Genomic DNA, 15,320 nt, shown 5'->3' with positions numbered 1-15,320 from the left:
AAAAGCTAATCCTATGGCTTTGTTGGTCTGTGTGTGTGCGTGTGTGTGTGATTACTGTATGTGGATGTGCATGTACATGTACATGAGTCATGTTTGTCACAGTCATTTCAACAAGTCAAAACACAGACCGGATCCTACACTGGAATTTCCCCCCACTTTGGAGGGCTATAGCATCATTTGAAAAAAACACAGAATCTCTATTAATGTATCGGTACCCAGCTTTCACATAGTTTTTTGATATTGCAGCAATGAAATTGTATGGCCCGACCCTCATCACCCTTCTCTTTCTCTTTCTGCAAGCTTGCCAGCCTTCATGTGCCACCTGTGAGAATGACTTTGAATGCACTGCATGTGGTGGGTCCTTTCTCCTTAGTGGCAGGCAATGTGTGAGCACCTGTGAGAGAGGTCTGTTCCAGGACCACACACGCTGTCTCAGTAAGTCAACTGCAGTTTACATTACATTCACTTTTATTGTCTAGACTTTCTGTGGTACTGTTTACTTTTGCTGTACTTTTATGACTTTCTTAGCAGCTTTAAATGAAGTGTATATATATTGCATCTCAGCAGGTAGCTCTTGAGGAAAGATGACAATAAAACTGTTACAAAACAGTACTGATTTGCACAAGCTGCACAACTGTTTTCAAATGTTTCTTGAGTAGCAAATCAGCATAATAGAAAGATTTTCTGACCATTCTAAACCAATGGCCGCTGAAAATTCAGCTATGCCATCAAACCAATAAACTACATTTTAAACAGGTTGAAATAGAAAATAATATCTTATATTGTAATGATAGCAAAAGGACCCAGTTTATATATTTAGATGTGGAATTCCTATTGTACAACATTTTGTGTTATGTTAGCTCTAAAAGGTTGATTTCTTCTTCGTTATTAAAGCCAGATGGAGCATTACTGCATCTGCAGTGCATTCACTCCTTGCATAAGGATCAACATCAAGACATGGGTACCTCATCTTGTCAGGCTACCTGACTATAGCAATCCAATATGGAGGGAATCATGCATTAGTGACCTGTTAACTGGTCTGTGACTGGGACCACTAGACTGTACAGCAATTACCCCAGTCCCCACTCTCATTCAATGTCACACTTTAATAAGCCTCTCCCATGGATTGGACCACATTGTTCTACAAGTGACAAGATGGAGAAGAAATATCCAGCTTAGGTTGAGCCCATTATAGTGGATTTAGCGAGAATGAGTCTTACTGAGTAATTGAATGTGGAAGATTTTTATTGTGGCTGAGCGATAATGATTCATTCTCTTGTTTCAATCTCTGAGTTAATTAGCTAAGCTAAAAAATGAGGAAATCTTAGGTGAAACCCTTCATCTTGTTATCTTCTTTGTCTCTCTTTGTCTGTGCCTTTCTCCCTTTCTCTTTTACATTTTAAATTATGTTAAAATAGAGTTAAACATTTTTTATCTCATGTTACATGTGAGGTTTTCTTTTTTGAAACAAACTGCTAACATACCTTACCTAACACTTCTTACATGCCACAACTTAAAGAGTTGTGCTGACAGACATGGCCAAGTGTTCTGTCATTCATTTTTTCTAGCATGCCAAGCTTTTCCAAATCCATTGAACACGGTTACCTACATATCTTGTTCACACTTTGTTGTTGGCTGTCAAAATGTTTGGCCCTGTTCCAGCTTCTCAGGGTTCTGGGCCAGTTTGGTGCCCGTGTGTTTGTGGAGTCTGTGGAGAGGTGCCATGTAGAACCGTGAATGTTTCACATGGGGCGCTGTGCCCAGATTTGTAGTTTAATCCTGAGCACTAGATTCCCACAAAGAATAAGAGAAGGTGTCTTGTGACCTTATTGCTGCACAACATAATTAGAGAGGGTTTTCACAGATTCTGTGGCATTTGTAATAATTTAAAATCATTGATTATTCATAAGGTAAAAAAAACACAGTATTTGTACATAAAATGAAAAAAAACATTTTGACATAAGGCATAATTAATTGCATGTAAAATAAAACATTAGATATGAAGTAAGTGGTTCTTACTAAGGAAAGTATCAGTATTTCTTTTTCTAAGTACTACATTTTAATGTGAAAGTCATCCCTCACCATTTTTTGTGTGGACATGAATGACACCAACTGTGTGGTTTAATAAGAGGTATGATGTTACTTTACATAGTAAATGCTGAATTTTTAGTCTTCAGTGTCAGATGATCCTTCTGAATTCACTCTAATGTGGTGATTTGGTGCTAAAAAATATATGTTTAAAGTGTTGAAAACAATTGTGCCAATGAATACTTTTATGGAAACTGGAAACTTTTTATAGCTTTTCAGCATTTAAGCTTTTCAACAGCATTTATTTAAAATGTGTAATTTGTTGGAGGTATATCTAGAGACAGAGTGACTTGGTGGACTACGCAACAGCATAGCACCTTAAAATGATACTCCACCCCAAAATGAAAATTTTGCCATTAATCACTTACAGCCATGTCGTTCCAAACTCACAAAAGCTTAGTTCATCTTCGGATCAAAATTTAAGATATTTTGGATGAAAACTGGGAGGCTTGTGACTGTCCCATTGACTTCCAAGTAAATTACACTGTATAGGTCCAGAAAAGTAGACATCGTCATAATAGTACATCTTCCATCAGTGGTTCAACCGTAATGTTATGAAGCGACGAGAATACTTTTTGTACACGAAGAATACAAAAATAATGACTTTATTCAACAATTTGTCTACTCCGTGTCTCTCTGCATCATTGTAGTGCCATTTTGGAGAATATCCGCTGAACGCAAGCAGATACACTCAACACAAATATGAACAACTCATATACGCTTTGTTCAAATCAAAGTGTAAATACACGTAGAAAACCTATCCTGATGTCCCAGCTGACACAGAATAGCATACGCAGTTTGAGTTCAGCGGGGGTTCAAAGTGTCGCTACGGCGACGTGGAGAGACAGAGGAGACGAATTGTTGAATTAAGTCATTATTTTTCTTTGCATGCAGAAAGTATTCTTGTCACTTTGTAATGTTATACTATTTTCATACAGTTGAAAATTAGGGTTAATATTATTTGTGAGCACCCTCACAATTTTCAGAAGCACCCTCAATGATTTGGTTCTGAAACTGGGCCTGCCAGAAGGTGATTTTGAAGAAATGCTCAGATTTCTCTCTCTCTCCCCGTCTGAAAAAGAGATGGTAGATTGATGAGATTTTAAGGCTTGTGTGATATATTTATGTGGAGCAGTTCAGTAAATTTGCTAAAGGGAGATTGAGTTAGTAACCTGGCCCCTGACTATTCAAATTTAGGTCACTTATTTTACAAAGAAAATATCTTGAACTTAACCCATGTGGAAAAAACTAAGAGAAAACCCTCCTTCCATATTTACCCAAAGCCCAATCAAGCTTCCCAAATATTGGAAAAACACGACAAGCCGGTGACAAAAAAATAAATAAATAAATAAAAAATAAAGATTGGGCCTAAAGATAGATTTATTGCAAAGGTTGTATTTGGTGTTTAGATATCAGTAGGCCTTTGGATATAGTCGTACCATCTTACCAAGGGATGATTCTAAAAGAAGTTTATTCTTTGAGGAGATACATTTGTATTATTTGTGTCACTATGTGTTTTAATGCACATATTCAACATCGTATGTACAGTATGTGATTCTGTATGTGTCCTTCAAAACGTGAGACTTTCTTTATATATGCAAATGTGTTCTGCCTCAGACCTCAGAAAGGTAATCTTTTGTTCTTTTCTGACTGGCTTGTTTTCCCTCGCAGTCAAAGTAAATTCACTTTAATTCCTCACAGAAAAGCCACAACACAGCACTAGAACATAACGTAATCTTGTAATTCTGCCTTATGCTGTTTGCTTAGTTAGATTTTGAATATGTTATTGATTTCTTCCTCTTTAGGTTGCCATGACTCCTGTTCATCTTGTCAGGGGGCGGGGCCTCAGGATTGTTTGACATGCTCAGACCCCTCCAAATTACTGAAGGATGGATTCTGTGTTTTGGATTGTGGTCCAGGCTTTTATGCTAATCAAGGCAGCTGTTATGGTATGACTGGCAGAACTGACATCTAATTACTATGTGTGGTTTGTTTTAATTAAAGCATTTTAATTAAACAGATTTGCTGTACACTGCACTATGTTTTGCCCAGATTTCATCCAGATTTGCAGTCTGAAGGAGTCATCTCTAGTCGCCAAACTTCAGACCCAGTCTTCAGATTTTTAGCTGCTGGAGTTGATAGATTTCACATTGCCTAGTGTATGATTCACACACATTTTATTTTTAAGCTTCATAATCCATCCAGTCGGAGCATATCAAGCATTGAACTCATCCTGCTTTTATTTGTCACACGTCTCCTATAAATGCATATGTTTCTGCATGTGTTTGTTGTGTTCAAGGCATTGTGAATGTCTTATAGTGTATGACCCACAGTCATGTAGTGTTTTTTGGGGCATCAAGTTAGCAAGATTATGATACCATTTTTATTTAATTTTTTTAATCTGTTCATAGTTGTGCAGTGTATTCTAGCTTTACAGTGCACACAATCATTTGAATTATTATTTTTTTATTATTATTATTTGAATATAAATAGGAACTATTTTGATTTTGTATTGGATGGATGTAGCATTTACTAGTCAGATTTTCATGGCATTTATATGGCCTTATTCGTTGTCTTATCACTGTTGTTGATAATATCTTGCCATGAAGACACAAAAGCCTGCTTCAGAAATGTCACCTCGAATACATTTGCGCTTCACCTTGACAACCCTACAGCAAATGCAGAATGACACTCTAAATGTGTATTTTAGAGAGAAAGATCTAGCTTGTCTGAGAGAACTGTGGGAGAACATATGAGAGAACTGTGTTGAGTTTTTGGGTTTCTGGCTATGAGTAAAAATAGCTAATGGTTTGAGCAACGAAACAGAGTGGGCTTCAAATCCTGTTTCGACTTCACTGATTGGAGTGTTTTTGAAGCTGCTACCACCGATCTGGACGAACTCACAGAGCCTGTAACATCCTATACTAGCTTCTGTGAGGATATATGCATTCCTACCAGGACTTATTTAACATTCAACAATGAAAAGCCATGTTTAAAGCGATCATTTTGATTCAGATATTTTAATCATGAGGTTGCACTAGTTCTTTAATCCAAATGTTAGGTGTCTTCTTTATGTATCAGTTGATGCAATATTTTATAACACATTTTTATATCCTGTTGTAGCTTGTGACCCTTCCTGTGCAACCTGTCATCCTGACAACCCCAGCTGCATGAGCTGCCCCCCTGAACATGCACTGCATCAGGGGAAATGTGTACCACAATGTCCACCACAGTATTACAAGAATGACCACGGCCGTTGCCAAGGTGAAGAGTTTTCTTGCACACATTTAATATTTTGTTCAACACGTCCATGTAGGTTTCCTGGCAAACACAAGCTCATAAATATCTTTTCCTAGCCAATTGAAAAACCATTCTTTCTGAAACCCTTTTTCTTTGCCAGAGATGATTCTTTGGAAAGTTTCCCTGTCATTTGGAGTCAGTCCCTTGAAATGTCTTACCTACGTTTTCACAGGAAAACCACATGGGTTAGAAAATTGTCATGTCTGGATATTAGTTTGATGCATGATTTTGAGTTTAAAATGTTATATTAATACAGTCAAGCCTAATCCTGTGGTGTACAGTCAATTTGCATTTAATTTTTTGGCCAGCACTTTTCTCCCTAACCAGCTAATAAGAAAGTCCATACATTATGTTAGCTATTGCTGATTGCAGTTGAGAGGACATTCAGAAGTGGCAAATCGACCATAATACCAGAACTTGAGATGTGCTCAAGTACTCTACCAAGACAAGTTACATTTTTGCTAAACGAGTTTGATGAAATTGGCACTGAAAGGTTATAAGTTACAAGAGGTCCTGGTTAGTTATGCTTGCTCTCGTCTCATGGGATTTCTATTATTATGCCTATGTTATTCTTCCAGCCTGCCACAGTTCGTGTGCATCCTGCTCAGGGCCAGCTGTGTCTCACTGCACCTCCTGCTCAAAGTCTCTCATCCTGAACCAAGGCCAGTGTGTGGAGTCCTGTGGAGAGGGCCTGTTCTCCAGAGGGGGACACTGTCACAGTACGACTGCATTTCTAAAACTCTGATATTCCTCCCACTGTTACATAATTATGTGGTTAAAACTGGGTCATGATAAAAGAGGATAGATCAAAGATGAGCTGTCCTAAAGTGTTCTTGTGTAGCACGTACTAAGCAAAGATTTGGTTCGACCACTCACTAAATGATGCAATGCATCATTAAAAATGGATTTTAAATTTGGTCAGAATTTTAAAGAGATCCCAAACTAAATGGAGGGACAAGTTGCTTGTAGTTGAAGATAGACCTATAAATCGATCGATAGATATATGTTGCATTGTAAGGTAGTGTGGAATGTGAGGATTTTTGTTCAGTGTGGGTTATCAGTTACCTGTATCAGTTAAGTGTAATGGGTCTCCTGCCCGGTATGTCAATCAGTACTGCATTGCGGGTGAGTGTGTATGTGTACTGAATACAGATGACTTACTCTGACTCTGTGTAGAGATTCAGCCTATTTGTTCACAGAAGTGTGTGTGTGTGTGTTGTATATAGACTGGATGCATATAGATATATATCTACACTTAAGTAAATCTGTAGGGATTATGAAAAATATACACTACCCTTTGAAGAAATGTATACTTGTATTCATAAAAAATACATTACATTGAGGATTTTTTAGTGATGTATAAGGTTGCAAAAAATATTTCAAACAAAGGCTGTACTTCAAACTTTATTAAAGAATAAAAAAGTGAAGAAAAAAAACTATCATTGATTCCACAATTCATTACAGTTTTCGACTGTGATGATGATAAATCACATTAGAATGATTTTTGAAGGATCATGTGAATCTAGATTAAAGTTTGCTGAAAATTCAACTTTTTCACCACAATAACATTTCACATTATTACTATTTAAAAAATATTTTTTATCAAACATAAAACCTTTTCTCACAACATAAATAGCAGCAACAACAAAAAGAATCTTATTGATGCCAAACTTTTGGTAGTCTACTAAAATGTTTAGTAAAAGTAGTAAAACTCGGGTTAGGTTTGGCTTGGGGGGGACTGAAATGTCATTAGCTCTGTTAAAAAACAATAGACAATGTAAAATTTCCCACCATGATAGAAAATAAAAAATGTGGATGAGTGCATGAAATCTGAATTTCATAAACTGCGTGGATGTAGCTTGTGGTCCCCTTGCAAAAGCAGCTTTAATGTCTAAACTATCTAACTATAATTATGAGGTATACAATTAAATGGCTAAAGTTTAGGTTTATTCTAAAACAATTTTATGGAGCATAAATTAAGGTCGGTTAAAGTCAAAGAGACATTCCCTTTTTGATACAGTGCTGTGTGCAGCTTTCATGTGTGTATGAACTTAGCTTTTTTAAACTCCTTTCAGCATGTTTCCTTCTCTTTTCAGGGTGTCATTCATTGTGTAGGGTCTGTGTGGGTCCGGACTCCTCAGACTGCATACAGTGTGTCAAACGGGAAGAGGTTCTGCTGCCTAAAAATGGACATGTGTCTCACGGGTCCTGTATGTCTGCCTGCAGGCCACAGCATTACCTTGATGCAGATCGGACCTGCAGAGGTGAGCAAACAAGACATATTCTTATATTTCTCTCTGAAGATGAAGACACATATGCTAATTCAGTAGCTCCCTGATTGTGAAGTGATGGCAAGATAAATGCTGGAAAAAAGAATCTGCATGTTGTTGTGTTGAGTTACACGCTGCAGGTTGTTTGCACTAGTTATTCCCAATGTCTTAATCCTCGATGACTGAAGAGCTGCAGTTACCTCCAGATACACCAGGGCTGTTGTACAGGATTTTAAAAACCCTGTGGAGAACTCTGTTCATTTTTACATTTAAATCCTGACCAAATCCTGCCAAAAAAAAAAAAGAGCTGATCTTTCGGAAAATAGCGAGGGTGTGAGTCATCATACACAAACCCAGAAATGTATTACATTAAAACAGTATGACAACATCTGATTGTGGTATATTCCTCAAGGACTGCAGGTTTTCTGTAGTACCTCCAACACCTCACCCCCACAGCACTGAATAAAATTTACAGTTGCTTTTACAGTCACGTTGAATGGTTTCTGAATTTTACACGGTGAATCAGTTCTGTATTTATGGCGTTCCCACATGCTGAGAGCTTCACAGTGGTGTCAGATATGGTGTATAAAACTTTTATTTGTCAGAATATGATCAATTTCATTCTGCATTTATACCTAAAATAGCTCACAATGAAATGTTGTATTAAATCAAATTATTTGGTAACAGTTTACAATGGGGTTATGTTGGTTAATGTCATCATGATGCATATCATGTAACCATTTAAAAGTTTAAATTTCTTCATAAAAATACTGTTAATTTAAAAATAATATTTGTTAAAAAATATATATTAATATACGTATGTACAAACTAATATTAACCTAAATAAGGAAATGCTTTAAAATTATTGTTCATTTATAGTACACCATATAGAATGCATTTACCAATTAAATCCTATTGTAAAGTGTTACCAAATCAATAATAATAATAATAATAAATGCATTATTGTTTTAATTGACTTAGAAGCACATCACTGAAGGGGGTGAGAATGAGGCCAGTGGGCTGTTCATTCAATGGGTCCACTGTCATGAAGCTCGCTGCTATAATAATGACAAGTGCCTCTTTCTTCAATGAAGACCTTTGTGTTGAGCCAGCATGCTTAGACAAAATGTTGAGCTTCCTCAGGGCTACTTGTCTGGAGTGTGTGTGTGTGTGTGGATGTGTTGATGGATCAGATATCATGCAGAGGAAATTCCAATCTGTAAATCCTTCTAAAGTCAGTCTCTCTGTTGGACTCTGTATGTTTGTGTGTTAGTCTTACTCAATAGGGTGACAAGAACTATGAATAATTAGATTGGACCATGACTATTGTGTGATATGAAAGCAAGAGCCAATTTAAATAATTTTCAATTATTATTATTATTTATATTTTGTGGGCAACCATTAATACCTTTACTAAAAACAGTCATTATTGCATTCTCAAATGCTTTACAAAGAGCCTACTTGGTTAAAGGTTAGAGTTGGAGACTTTTTGTTTTAAGGCTGTTGCAAAGATAACTAGGAAAATTGAAGTAAATGTGTTATGGTTTTTTGTACACGTGTGGTTAACTAATGACATTTAAGTGTGGTTCTGAGTGTCCAAAAGAATCCAAATACCTTTTAGGCCTGTTTTAACAAACAGTACAGTAGCCTCTCACACTCAGCGTCTAAAAATCGATTAAAAGTACATTAAAGAATTCATCCCATCACTGTGAACCTTCAAAACTCATGTATCCTTCCCAATATCCTGGCTTCATTTCAAAACACACCCCATGGCTCGAAATGTCATTTAAAAGAAAAATGATCAATATGTGAGGCCTTTAGGCATATTTATTGTGTGTCTCTGAATTGCATTAAAAGAAAGCTTAGCCCTGTTTCCCCATTCACTGAGTAGAATACAGATTGCCTGGTTTAGTATTTAGCACACCCACTATTTTTCTTTGGGGATTGTACTGAATTACCCTTTGTTCTGATTGACAATGAAACCTGGCTGAACAGATAAATAATTTAAAGAGGAGCAGATGATTTGGGTCATAGTGGTGGATGGCTGTTGACACCTGTGTTCTGAGGGCTTTACTCCAAATCGAGGAGATTCTCAAGAGCCTCTGCATCTTTGTATTTTCCAGTGATTATGTATGTTTGTGTGTGTGTGTGTGTGTGTTTTGTCTGCATGTGTCTGCCAAATGTCTCTCACATTTAATCTGGGAGAGTAGTGGAGACGAGTCCAGACTTCACACCCGTGACAGGCTTTCTTTTTGGAGCCCACTGCTTTCATTCAGCTGTGTGCACATGGATCAGCTTTCCGCCTTTTTAGAGCAAATGCATTTTTGTCTACATATACGACCTAAAGGCAGACTGGACATCATTTCTACAAAACTGTTGTCCTGACCCCCGAGATGAGGTCGGCTCTCTAAACCTCCTCGTACATGTGGAGTGCTCAGCTTTGAAAGTTTAGTTTTTACATTTATTTAAACTTTTATTAAAACCTTTGGTTGATGTTTGAAAGACATCTTTTCAGCAAGGCTGCAATTATTTGATTACAAAACAGCAAAGCGTTATGAAGTATTACAGTTTATATTATATTACGGTATATTATATTATATAATATTATTATCTGGTACAAAGTTTTTAGTTTGTTTACAAGACTTTGACTAATATCACTTTCTTTCTCGTTTTCTCTCTCAGAATGTCACGTCTCATGTTCAGGCTGCACTGGTGGAAGTTTCCAGAATTGTACTTCCTGTATACGGCCCAGTGTCCTTCATCAAGGGCAGTGTCTCGATAAATGTCCCTATGGTTTCCATGTTCAGGACCATACTTGCCAAGGTGTTTTTGGGTGTTATTCTGTCCTGTTCCGAAGGCTGTGTCCTTGTGGATTAGTACAATTAAGTAGATTATTTTATGAATGTAATGTAGTTCTTTTGTCTCCCTTCAGCCTGTCATCCATCATGTAAGACATGTACAGGCCCGTCTCAGGCTGACTGTTCTGCTTGTCCAGCCCACGCCAGTCTCCATAACGGCTACTGCCGAACCAGCTGCCCTGAGGGCCAGTACCTGAATGCTGTGGGCTACTGCATTGGTGAGTGAAAATCAATCTTCCATCACCAAAACATTCTTAAAAGGCTTTCAGGCGACACCTTTGATCTTAAGTCATAAGACCAGCTTGGGTTTAAGGTGTCAAATGGGCATTTTGCCTTCAGGGGAGGATTTGGTGTTCAATGGGCATGTCAGCCATTGTTGTCAATGCCAAGAGTACGTAAATGGGGAAATATGTTAATTCTTTTTTCCAATGTGCTCAGAGCTTTATTTCTGAATCTAGCTAATTCTGTTATCCGGTTATTTGGGTATTAATAAAATGTGGCTGAAGTACCAGTCTGTGTCTGTGTCTGGATTAAACCATTAACTATGACTTTTCCTCAATAAACTCCTAATGTGCTGCTTATTAATAGTTAGTAAAGTAGTGAAATCTCAAAATATATGCGGTTTATTTGAAAAACATGAAAAATCCACAGACAATAATTACCAGGACTTGTTATTGTCAGCACGTTGAAATATACAGTATGTTTACTTTGTTAGAACATTTAAAATAAGCTTATTCTCTTTTTCACAATTTCTCAGAGCTCCTTTTTTATCATGTGCTGATGGTTTCAGCAGCATTTTTTACTGTACTGCTTTGCCTCAGAAACATTTCACAGACCTCCTTTTTTGTTTAGATCTTGTTATATGAGTAAATAAAGCATGAACTATATGTATAATTCAAATAATCTGTACTGATGCCTCTTGCCTGAGAAATGAGCCAACGAGGATTTTCAGTGGTTGATATGCATCTCTTTATTATCAGCGCCCTCAGCGTGTCCATGGCAATGAAGTCAGTCTGCTCTCACAACTGATAAGGAATGAGAGAGAATATACAAAGAACACAGTGTTTACTTTTACACCTTTAGAACATTTTGAAGATAAGAATCTGATAAGATCTTTTATCCTCCATTTCCTCACTTCAGTTCAGAATGTTCTTATGGATGTGCATAATAATGTAGGCTCACCGTCTGTTTGTTTCAGAGTGTGAGGAGGGATGCCAGCGGTGTGTAGCAGACCTGCAGTCTGGTTTTGGCACTGTGTGTTTGTGGTGTAAAGTTCCCAGGATGCTGTTGCTGGGAGATCACTGTGTATCACAGTGCCCACCCAAATACTACCAGTGGCACGGAGCTTGCAAAAGTAAGAAGAAAAAAAAAGTGAATTCAGAGCAAAAAAATCAAATGTAGTCCCACAACCAGGCTACACATGATCCACTGCAGTATTATGCAGAAGAATCAAGTAATAACACACATCAAATTTGTAACTATGAAATATGACTTATTCTAGTGTCCCTTATATACAGTATAGGAAATCATTTTGTGTCCTAATTATAATGTGCAACAAATGTGATTTGCAATGATTTTGTGAGATATAGCAATAGCAATATTTGATGCTGCAAACTGCAAGATTAATGCATGAAGTCAGATTTAATTATGTTTAAGTAACAATTAAGAATTCACATGTTCACATGACATCTAAAACATGTTTATGAATAAATAATGAGAGCAATGGAGCTATGCTGTCCTGTGTTTACACAACTCCCCCTGCTCGCGTTATTTCTCAGATTGCCTAATTATATGTAGTCATAAATTAATTCGAAAAGTAGGCCTTCTGAGCAAACAGTAAATTGTATGGTTGCAATCTGATTTGGATTAACTGACTGTAGAGGGAAATACGTTCAAGTGCAACCCTAATCTGCATCGTATGATGATAATTCATCACATCTTTCAACATCATCTAACTGTCTTCCTCTGAGAAAACATGTGCTGCTTTATTTCTAGCATTGAGATTTATTATGTAGATTGAGCATCATCAGTCACACACACAGCGTCTAATCTCACTGCCAGCATCCTCTTTATACACTGCTTTGTCATTCTACATGGTCTCTCAATGTAATATAGCCAGAGCCTCTGTTTTCATAACCCTGATGCAATTACCTGTGATGCTTTGAGAGTGGCTCCTTTGCTGACAGTGTAGATGAGACGGTGCATTTGTTTTTATTAGGGAGTGTGATGTAGTGCTTGGCTTTAATGCAGAATCTTTTAAGATGCTGATGTGATGTGAGTTATGACCTTCTTTAATTGCTTGATGATATCAAGGGAGTATGTGTGTACGCAAAAGTGTTTTTTACGCGATTGTGTGCATATAACACTCCATGTGCATTAAAGACAGAAGACCATCAATGGAATTTACTTGCACTTAGCACTGCCAAATGTCTTTGGCCTGTTTGAAGGTGATTTGTCAAGTTGACAGCAGACTAAAAATCATATGTGAATGGAAATTTCTGGGTACAAGTTGGACGTCAACAGTATTCCTTTCAAGTCTTCTGTCTTTATAATACTGTCATGAAACGTAAATGTCCTTGGCAACAGGACTGATTAAAATGTCAAAATGAATAGAAGTTGCTCTATTTTTCAAGCTTCAATGGTTTTAATAACCTTTATCTGCTAAAACTGAGTCCTGTCTAAATCAGTCGTGTGCACCTTTTATACATATTAAATACAACAGCCGTTCACAGTGTATATATAGTACACCTTAAAATTATATAGTATTAAATTAAGGTGTAAATGAAGCCTTACTTATCATATTTCCAAAGTTGAGAAACATTTGAAAGTGAAGTGACATTCAGCCAAGTATGGTGACCCATACTCAGAATTTGTGCTCTGCATTTAACCCATCCGAAATGCACACACACAGAGCAGTGAACACACACACACACTGTGAGCACACACCCGGAGCAGTGGGCCGCCATTTATGCTGCGGCGCCCGGGGAGCAGTTGGGGGTTCGATGCCTTGCTCAAGGGCACCTAAGTCGTGGTATTGAAGCTGGAGAGAGAACTGTACATGCACTCCCCCCACCCACAATTCCTACCTTTCGATTGGGAGTCAAACTCTCTAACCATTAGGCCACGACTCCCCTTTGACATAATTATCTTATTCTCATTATCATAATTCTTATTGTCCTTATTATCTGGTCATCGTTCTTGCTGTCTTGTGCCTGTGTTCTCCAGAATGTCACACTTCTTGTGAGGAGTGCAGTGGGGATGGTCCTCACTCCTGTACTTCCTGTTTGCCCCTTGAGGTTCTGGCCCCATCAGGTCTCTGCAGCCCTCACTGCCCAACTGGATATTACACTGATGAAAACAGGGTGTGCCAAAGTAAGTACACATTTACTTAAAGGTGTTATGAACTGAGAAAGCAAAATTCTCTTGATCTTTAGACATATAAGAGGTCACTGTACTGTGAACAACCTGTAATTTTCAGAACTCAAAACTTTCTCATTAGTCTAAAAACAGCTTATATTGCAGCCAGTCTGCCAAATGACAAGTTGTGAAAATGTGTCACTCTATGATGTAACAGTGTTGTTAAACACCACCTCTGCAAAAGAAAATCAACGCCTGCTTCTACATCGCTGCTTGTTTAGCCCCACCCACCGATTCACACGTAGTGTAAATGACGAGAAGCAAATACAGGTCTATGCAGAAATCAAATGATAAGCATAGCTCTTAAGACAAGACACTATGCAGTTCCAAGTTTTGGAAAAACAGTCTTTGCATCGCCTTCCTTCTGATCCCAACATTAGGAAAGAGTTCAAGAACTTTTTTAATGATGTGCCAAACTGCGTCAGTAAGAACTTGTTTATTTGTTCATGTCATTTTAAAGTGGATTTGTTTACAAACAAGGCATAATTTGAAAGACTGAAACTAAAAGATGATGTTGTGCTGACTATATTGGATCCAACAGTAATGTCACAACACACAACCGTGAGTAACTGTTTTTATAATGTGGTTACTATTGCTTTGACAGGTATTACAGATCATTTAATATGTACTGAGTATTTATGCATTTTTAACCTAAATCACAGCAGTGTCCATCTGTGAAGGATGTAGGCTGTAAAACATACACAGCTGTTAGCCAATAATAGCCATGGGCATTCACTTCCAAATCTACAAACCGCTGTGTCTATTCATACAGAGCGTTCTGATGAGAGGGATCAAAACAGGACAGAAAATAGCCAGTTATTTCTAAATTAGAATGTCCAACCGAATGTCTGATAAGTATTGATTAAATGATTATTGTGTGTGTTTCAGTGTGTGACACTCAGTGTCTGAGCTGTGAGATGGCGGGTGTGTGTACATCATGTAGGGATCCAGCTAAAGTTCTTCTGTTTGGAGAGTGTCAGTATGAAAGCTGTGCTCATCAGTATTATCTTAACACCACCACACGCACATGCAGAGGTGAGTCTCAGCCAGATTTCACTGTTAAACATGGAATAATCTTCATTTAGACTACAAATTACCCCTCATTTCCATTCCTGTTTTGTTAAACTACACTATTTCTGTTTCTCTGATTCTTTGATTTGTATGTTTGTTGTATTTATGACTTTTGTACTGCTCAGAAGCCAAGATTTTTTTTGGTGCTGTATAGACATTAAACATTCATCATATAAAGGCTGAAATTCACTACACAGATCTCTCAGAAGGTCACAGTCTATGATGGACCCAGACTTTTTCTGGAATTCATCCCGACAGAGGATCAAACATGTTTGATATTTTGAGGCGATTTTAGAACACATGTTGTTTTCATTTG

The 15,320-nt window shown here is 37.5% G+C and overlaps 1 protein-coding gene across 2 annotated transcripts in view; it reads left to right on the top strand.

Moving 5' to 3' along the window:
- fras1 (Fraser extracellular matrix complex subunit 1) overlaps nucleotides 1-15,320 on the top strand; it is a 106,941-nt gene that overhangs the window by 46,487 nt on the left and 45,134 nt on the right. For both annotated transcript variants that reach the window (XM_059550376.1, XM_059550375.1), the window contains exons 14-23: nucleotides 301-435; nucleotides 3,894-4,037; nucleotides 5,212-5,352; nucleotides 5,967-6,107; nucleotides 7,485-7,652; nucleotides 10,341-10,481; nucleotides 10,591-10,734; nucleotides 11,715-11,870; nucleotides 13,742-13,888; nucleotides 14,822-14,968. In XM_059550376.1, coding sequence (XP_059406359.1) covers nucleotides 301-435; nucleotides 3,894-4,037; nucleotides 5,212-5,352; nucleotides 5,967-6,107; nucleotides 7,485-7,652; nucleotides 10,341-10,481; nucleotides 10,591-10,734; nucleotides 11,715-11,870; nucleotides 13,742-13,888; nucleotides 14,822-14,968 — 1,464 coding nt within the window. The remainder of the gene's footprint in view (nucleotides 1-300; nucleotides 436-3,893; nucleotides 4,038-5,211; nucleotides 5,353-5,966; nucleotides 6,108-7,484; nucleotides 7,653-10,340; nucleotides 10,482-10,590; nucleotides 10,735-11,714; nucleotides 11,871-13,741; nucleotides 13,889-14,821; nucleotides 14,969-15,320) is intronic.

This window comes from Carassius carassius, chromosome 5, assembly GCF_963082965.1.
Source record: "Carassius carassius chromosome 5, fCarCar2.1, whole genome shotgun sequence".
NCBI lineage: Eukaryota > Metazoa > Chordata > Actinopteri > Cypriniformes > Cyprinidae > Carassius > Carassius carassius.
Note: the sequence above shows the minus strand (reverse complement) of the source record. Positions and strands in the feature narration are given on the sequence as shown.